Source organism: Orbicella faveolata, unplaced genomic scaffold (assembly GCF_042242905.1).
Source record: "Orbicella faveolata isolate gen_17 unplaced genomic scaffold, um_ofav_v1 contig_36, whole genome shotgun sequence".
Classification (NCBI taxonomy): Eukaryota; Metazoa; Cnidaria; class Anthozoa; order Scleractinia; family Merulinidae; genus Orbicella; species Orbicella faveolata.
This window is the reverse complement of record NW_028301565.1, coordinates 4,210,001-4,218,622: the sequence shown is the minus strand read 5'-3', so window position 1 is coordinate 4,218,622 and position 8,622 is coordinate 4,210,001. Positions and strand designations below refer to the sequence as shown.

Sequence of the window (8,622 nt, the reverse complement as noted above, 5' to 3'; positions counted from 1 at the left end):
CTTTGGAAACAATATCTGTCAAAAGATTTGCTTTGTAAACATTAGCACACACGTCAGCAGCGTACACCCATGGGCAAATAGTAGACGCTAAATTAACCAATCAGAGCGCGCGCTTTGCTTTAGCTATGTTATAAATTTCCACGTGATTGGAACGCTTCTTAAGCGAATAGATCGAACGTTATCAACAAGGGCGGAGATGCAAAAGATGTAATTTAAGGGAAAAAATATTACATTTCGCAATAAGCGCTTCCTAGCAGAGTCCATGCATACGGCCGGCACGCCTGAAATTTGAATTTACCAATCAGGACTCTGCAGGCAGGAAAATCTCTACTGTCCTGACGTCAAATGCATGTCAATTGAAGTCGAGCATCTTTTCTCAATAGAGACGGCATTAACTATTCACGAAAAAGTATTTTTTGACTCCAAAAGATATATCAGATTGTATAGAGTGAAAAATATGAAACATTTTGTGTCTCCAACTTTTAAATTAAGCGCCAAAAATAGGTCGCCCGCGCTCAGCAAATCGCTGTCGCCATGCAGAATAATATAAGTTGTGTCATTTTGGACATTTTGAACAAAATATGCTGTTCCTTGTCGAATTAAACCCAGAATACTTGAGTCGAGTCTTAGACGAATTAAGCCAAAGCAACTTAGAATTGTCTTTACATTTTGTTAGCTGTGAAGAAAATGACTGTTATCTTGACGTTTCGGGAGGACAGCTCGCTGCTCGTACTGCGCTCGTACTGCGGGCGCAGCCGCCGTATGCCAGGTCTCCCTTCCACCTTGAATAAGCGCACCCCTTGAACATTGGTATTCAATCAAACCAGGAGCCATAATCGGGGACGGAGACCGTAAGTCTTGGGATCCGCGCACCTATGATATAGGACAAATTTTCTATTTTTAGAACAAATTGCGCTATCCTGACGACATGTATCCGCGCGGACCCACGAACATGTCGTGGGTTCGCGTGTGGATGTTGTCACGTTGCGTGATCAAATGGTCACAGTGAGAGTTGCGAGATTCTCTAGCGGATTTTTCACAGCGATGGCGTTAAATAAGGCAGAGACTAAGAAACAGGGCGCTTATATCTAGTTTTATGCTCTGAGCTAATGAAATAGGTGAGTTTCGAGTTAATTTGTGAGTTTTTCAAACAATGCTTAATCAAAACCAAAACCTGTTTTTGACGGTTTCTTGTTTCTGCTTGATTGGCAAGTTTGCAACAGTTTTTGAAAGGGAAGCCTGACGGGTGCAAGTAGCTTATTTGCACAGTGCAGCGCGTGCACTTTCAAGTCCGAGTCGGTGTTTTCAAAGATTTCTTTCGTTATCTTTTGTGCTGAGATGCTGCAACAATTTTCGCTAACGCCAAAGGCTACTAACATCATATGTGTTTCTTTAACATGGTGAAGTTTTACACTGCGAAAATAAATAGACAAGGAGTTTTGATAACTCGACCAAAAAAATCGAAATCGTTATTCGAAGTTGATTAAAGAAAGTGCGGAAGTCCAATGTGTCATGTTTACTGACTGTACAAAACATGCGTCCGCGGGCCCTCTTATCCATCGACAACAGACAATTTATTGGATTTTTACACAAACAAAACTGAACAGTATCAACAGACGTAAACTTACTGGGCCTTGATGAAACATCAAGCGTTGCTTACAATACAGGCGAAACTCAACTTGCAATTTTGTTTTTTCTTTTCCGTCGCGACGGACTCTGGCGAAATCCCCGCAAGCGGAGGGAATCCCCGTAAGAGGAGGGAAACGTTGAAGTTATAAAACACCGCTATATCCAAATATATCCAACTAGTTTTTCGCTGTGTTATGGAAAAGCTGTTAATCTTCCTTATGTGAAATTTAGAGCGGAGTAATGTGGACTTCTTGTAAAAGAAGCAGCGGAAACCCAACTTGGTTAGTGGTACAAAGCGGGACATATCTAAATTCGACAAGGTCTTACTTCACTCAGATTGGAACAGCTTACGACGAAAATACTTAAGCAAAATTCCATTAGACATAAACGTATTGAGCTGTGGACCAAAAATATCAAAAATTTCGGGAATTTTGGACGCCATTTCCCCCGCGCTACATCCGCAAAAATCCACGCAGCATGTACGCGCGTGTGCGGCACGCGATGGCGCTATTTGTTCTAAAAATAGAAAAATTGTCCCATATCATAGGGACAGCCCCGATACTACAAATGGCGCGAGCCTACGGTCTCCGTCCCCGATTATGGCTCCTGATCATGATCAAACACTTTGCGCTGAAAAATTCGAAATATCAACACTTCAGCGAGACGACGAGCATCCACGCAGTGTATTGAATTGTATTCAATGGCAAGGGAAAGCCCTTTCACTATAGTTGGCTCAACAAGAAATAATTAAATGTTCACAGCAGCTTCAAATGATTTTGTTCTCTATGTTTTCTTTTTTTTTTTTACTTTTTTTTATTGCTAAACACATAAATACTTACATTGCCTTACTCTACTTACAACAATAACTAACCTACTTACAATACACCACATTATTGTTATTATCGATATTATTACTATTACTATTATTTCTAATGCTTTTGCTGTCTTACAAAAGTCACTTACAATACATCAAAAAAAAAAAAACACCCATTTACAATACTTGGCATTACCTTACTGACTTACAATACACAATAATTACTTATTATGACTTACACATTACGTTACTTAAGGAGTTAAAATACAATGTAATTACTTAATTATAGAAAAAAAAAAACCAACAAACTAAAAAGAGAGAAAAAAAAGACCTCGCAACTAATTACAAAGGGAAACGCCTTAAATGGTGAGCGGGAATTTCCACTCCTGTTGAAATTCCCTTTCGCCATTCAACGTGGCAGCAATATATTTTTCTATCTCGATTTTATCCTGCACTAATGAGATGAAGTCGCTGAAAACGAACATAGTATTATTTAGAGCGTTGATATAAAGAAAGTATTTGCCTAGTATTACGAGGTGGTTGAGAGTCAAACGGTGAGTACAAGGACGAGTAATTCCAAATAATACCTCTGGCTCGGAGAGAAGTAAACTCGCGTTACTTACGGTAGAATACCAACTTTGGAACTTTTACCAAAAGGAAGACGCTCGTGGGCAACTAATAAACAAATGACGTATGTTTTGACTATCAGAGGGACTGAAAGGGCAGGATGGGGAGGCAACCTTGTTCATTTTGTATAATATACTGTTCGTCGCTAAAATGTTGTGTATAATTTTGTGCTGAAACATTACCAATTTAACCTCTTCTGTGGCTGTGAACCGCAGAGGATAAAAAAAATGTATTTAGATTCCTTTTTGCGATGCCCTATGATAAGAATTTTTTTTCTGAAGTGGGAGGAGGAAGATTTTCTAAGGTTAACAGTTTGTCGTATAACATCTTGCACGTTATAGTACAGATTTTGGCGACGGGGGTGTAGTAGAGTCGCCAGAATTAACGTGTATTTATTGCGCAAGGAAAGGAAAGGCAGGAAGCAATTTTCATGTTCGTCAAAAAGGTCTGAAATTTGCTTTATACCTGCTCGGTGCCAATGAGGTAGATATACCATTTTTTTTGTCAATCGTAATGAATTTGTTGTTCCAGATTGTCTGAGACAGTATCTCGGTCTTGCTGTGAGGTGTCGTAGACACGATTTCTTGCCAATGATGAATAATTTGTTTGTAAAATTCAGGAAGAATTGGAAAGTAGTACCGGACTACTTTTTTTTACAAACACGGAGGTCTCAATTTCCTGCTTCGATGTAACTACGATGTCAAATATTTAAGACACATTCCAACATTCTATCGAAACATACTTATTGCATTTGATGAAATCAAGACTGTACAGTTATGATCAAGGAACCGACACCATTCTCTTTAATAACAAACATATCTTAGTTGATGGGAAACCGTCATTTATAAGGGAATGGTTTATCATGAAATTCTATATGCATGTAAGTAAACTAAACAACAGTTCACTTGTACTAACCAAATTTATTGCTAGAACCAATTATAAACACAAAGTTGAAAAGTTGTAAATTAACACCGAAAAAGTACTCGTAACGTGACAATGCTCCTCACAAACTTTGCAGACAAAGTTACTTTTAATTGTATTAAATTAATCAAGATTAGAAATCGTTCCTCTGCCCCTTCCCAGCGCTATTAGTTGTTTGTTTGCTTTTTTGTTTATTTTGTAATTTTAAGTTTTCCTCTCCTTTTATTTTTTTCTTTCTCTTTTTTTTTCTTTCTTGTTTTTTGTCCTGTTTGGTAGCTAATGTATGTTGTCAGAATTAATTGACTACTTTATTTTATTCGTTTTCCTAATGTAAGTAAGTAACACCTGGTGTAAATAAGTAATGTACATTCTAGTATCGGAGTAGCCATACCAGAGTACTTTGTTATTGTAATTTGTAATTTGTGATACGTGTAATTTGTTAAAGACGTGTTACTTTAAATAAATAAATTTAAAAAAAGAAAAAAAATAGCAGCCTGGTGTATATTTTCGTTCCGAGAAGATTGGCTTGCATTGTCCTGTTTATCCAGAAGAGGGGTCGTTATGTATTTGGCTACCTGAAGTGGTGTCAAATTGGCAGGAACTATGAAGACACTGGTGGTTTCTAACAAATTTTCAAAGAGGAGGACATCGCCAAATTCTGCCTGGAGATTTCGTCTGATGTGCTTCTTTGTGGATAACGTGATTTCTTCAACACCCAAAGACGTGAGATACGATGCAAGTAGTTCTGTCATTTCAGTCAATCTGACTATTTTCTCGTTTGCAAGAACATCCAATCTGATGTAATCGAAAAGCATTTGGTAAGCTTCTGACTCGAGATTAGCAACTCATCTTCTAGCGATTCGCCGAGCTTTTTTATGGTAATTCTAAACACGCTACAATATTTTCTGTGATAGTAAATGCTTGGGATTTCTCCTTCATTTAATGTCTCAGCAGTATCGAGAAGTGGTTTACGTTTACGAACAGCAGCTGCTCTTACAAATGTGTTCCTCATCTTTTGGACTGACTAGTTCCGTATCAGCGTCAGTACAGTGAATAATACATGCACAACTGGAATGTTCTGAACGTGATCGCTTTCGATCGCTGTTTTGTTCTTCAGGCGTGTCATTTCCTCTTTTTGTGCCACCTATTCAGTCATGCCAGGTTCTACGTCAATATTAAGACTTAAACGTTTTAAAAAGCCACTCAGTTTAAACGGGTTTAATTTAAACGCTGAAGTTTGCAATTATTTATTCAGGAGTTCGCTCTTCACCAAAAATGATTTTATATAAACAACAAAAGCAGTACAAAAGACCATCCGCACTAGTCATTGTAAATTAGCTTAGTCACTATATCATGAATGTATGAAATCATCTTTGGCAATGTATGAAATGGCCCTCATATCAAAGGAAAACTATTATTTCATATCATTTTCCTTTTGATGCATTTCAAACTCCAAATTTTTCAAAATCTCTCATTATGTCATCTACTGCTACACCTGTCGTATTAAATGACGAATTATACTCGGATGCCTATTTCGAAGGTCTGTAAGTTTCTTGTCCAAAATCGACACTATCAGCTTAACATTTAGTTAATTGATTTCTCTAAACGTTTCTCTAGATGCCTACTGTTTATTTATTCCCTTAAAACCTTTCACGTTTGTATAAGCAACCAAAATTTGAGCACAAATGAGCCCTACATACCTGTCAAGAGTGGCGCCATCTTGGATTTACCCATGATGCAATGTGAATGGCACCGTTGGTTGTTTTTAGTTTTTCGTGTAATCCTGACAAAAATTTCTACCTCTAACAACTTTGAGGAGAAATACAAATGTTTTCCTTACATGAAATATCTGAAGTACTGATTAAACGATCACAACCGTATACTTAAAGGATCTTATTCTGAGCCTCGTTTCCATGCTGAAGCCAGTTTTTGCGAAATTTTAAACTAAAAAACTCATACAAAGCAACTCATTCAGAAAGGTTATCATACAAATTTGAAAACACCTTATGCAGTAGTATCAGCTGAAAACACTCAGGTTTTGTCCTTAGTTTGGTACCGAAAAGCTGGTAACAGGTGTGTCATACACATCATAAATAGTTATTAAAAGCCGGAGAAAAGAACGAAAAAGTGAAAGAGTCAGTAAGTGCACAAAAATAAAGAAAGTACTTTAAGATACTAAGCCAGGATAGTTTTTCAAAAAGTACATTCTCCGACTGCTGTGGCTTGCAAATTGTTCCTCGCCATAGTTTCCTTTGTGCATGAATCTGGGTATTTCTGCAGCTTGTTAGGAAGTCACGTTTGGCAAAACACTCATGTGGCTAATAATTTCACTTGTTGGTCGGGCTGGTTCCAAGGGGCGAGCGGCAATTATTTCAGGTCCCACAGGGACGGTTGAGCCATGTCCCTTCCATGCAAAAAAAGTCTTCTTCATCTTGCTACGAACTGCCGGACACATGACACCGTATATCCACGGATTTAAAGCGCTGCTCAAATAAATGAGATAAGGCACGACCAGAACGAACTGACGGGGAAGTTTAGCCTTCAGCACCAGACGGCTCAGGACAATCATCAAGAAAGCAGGTATCCATAACGCCGCAAACGAAAGCACGAGAACGAACAACGCCTTGGTCAAGTTGATCTCTTGCCTCGACAGCTGCGAGGTGGTGTTCACGTTGTGATGGCGGATGAATCGGGACACGCGAAAGTAGCACACCGATATGATTATCAAGCAGCAAACCACAAAAAAGGTGACGATGAAGAACGTGTAGCCAATCTCTGCGTTTGTTGTGGTAAATTTCATTGCACACGCGGCCATGACGGGATTGAAAGCAAATGTGGAGGAACCAGAAAGTATAGGGAGAAAGACAACCACTGCTACAAATACCCACAGGAAAGCAATGTACAGCATCGATCGGTGATAGCTGAAAGCTTTTCTGTACACGTTGGGCTTCAAAACACAAACATATCGATTGATGGCTGTTAGAGCCATAGTCGCAATGGATACATAAGTCAAAAAGTGCATGAAGAAGCCACTTATCTGACAACCAAAATTACTAGGAGACATCTTTCCTTTCGTAAGAGAGGACCAGAATAGGGCTCCGGGAATGAAAGCGTTGAGTAGATCAGTCATCGCCAAAGCTGCGACCAAAATGCCAGTGGAACTCTTCAAACGAGGCTTTCTGTACAAAGAAACGAGAAGCAGTAAATTGCCGAGGATAGCCGCTAGTACTAGAAGTGCAGATGTCGATGATTCGACCACAACAAGTCCAACACTACGTGGTGGTAAGGCGGCCATACTTGCTGCGTGACTGGGAAATACTGGCTTTCTGGGTTTACTTGTGATATCGACTTTTGTCTACTAGTTTCAGTTCGGCATGTACTAAAACCCGAAACAACGAGACGAAACCACCGAAACGAGCGAAACGAGCGAAACAAAACCACCGAAACGAACGAAACGACCGAAACGAGTAAAATAAGAAGTCAATAGATGAAATTAGTATATACCGCACAAGTGAATAGTGCTTTTCGCGCGCTCTGATTGGTTAACTCGGAGGTGATTAGCAAATACTAATCACCTCCGAGCAGCCGGCGCGAGAGATTTTATAATTTCCAACCGCTTGTCGCACATAAAATAACGTTTTGGTCCGCTAATTATTCAGCTTGTGTGGTATATACTATATTCAGCTTGTGTGGTATATATTATTATTATTATTATTATTATTATTATTATTATTATTATTATTATTACTAAAACAATTATTTTCCTCAGTGTCGGTGAAAGTGATGGATATTTACCTCGCCGCTTTGCGGCTCGATAAATATCCACCACTATTCACCTCCACTTCGGTGAATAATTCTTAAAAGTTAAAGAAAAAACCAGCCTTGATCTCTGGCACGTTACTATGGCAGCCTGATCTCGTACTCAGATCCATGTGTGTGACATGTTTGAGCGCAAGGGTGTCGATGACGACCACAAAGAAATCGAGAAAAAGGTGACTATTTTTCACATTTTGAATGGCATTCTAGCTAAAACAAGAAATTTAATTTCAAAGAAAGGTTTCCTGATCGTATCGTGGATTCTTAGGCGGTGGCGAATCGACAACGCCGAGCCCAGGATGTACGGAAACACAATCTCAAGAGTATCCGTGAAGAGCTGAGCGCCTAATAAGAAATTACTTTGAGAGCTGCAGGAGTCACGAGGACCTGACGTAAATATGATTAAAGCCTGTCAAGTCGCCCTCGTTTTTCTTTAGAGATATATATTAAAGAAAGTCCTGGTTCGCACGAAGAATGCTGCAAAGTCATTCTCGAAAAGACCATTCGATTCGCCACCGTCTAAGAATCCACGATACGACAAGAAAACCTCTCTTTGAAATTAGATTTCTAGTTTTAGCTAGAATACTACTCAGAATGTGAAAATACCCACCTTTTTCTCGATGTCTTCCTGCTCGACACGCTTGCGCTCATCCACCTTTCAGGTTTGTGATGTCACGATGTCACACACGTGGCTTAAGAGCAGGATCTGGGTACGAGATCCGGCTGCCATAGTAACGTGCTAGAGATCAAGGCTTTTTTTAACTTTTTCATTTATTTACTTACTATTTTACTCGTTTTTAACAAACACGGAGGTC

The 8,622-nt window shown here is 39.1% G+C and overlaps 1 protein-coding gene across 1 annotated transcript; it reads right to left on the bottom strand.

Annotated features, from left to right (window-relative positions):
* Positions 1-5,599: 5,599 nt before the first annotated feature.
* LOC110053394 (melatonin receptor type 1A-like) lies at positions 5,600-7,398 on the bottom strand. The gene has a single exon (XM_020759616.2). It carries the CDS (start codon positions 7,284-7,286, stop codon positions 6,276-6,278), a length of 1,011 nt encoding a protein of 336 aa, XP_020615275.2. The 5' UTR covers positions 7,287-7,398; the 3' UTR covers positions 5,600-6,275.
* Positions 7,399-8,622: the final 1,224 nt, after the last annotated feature.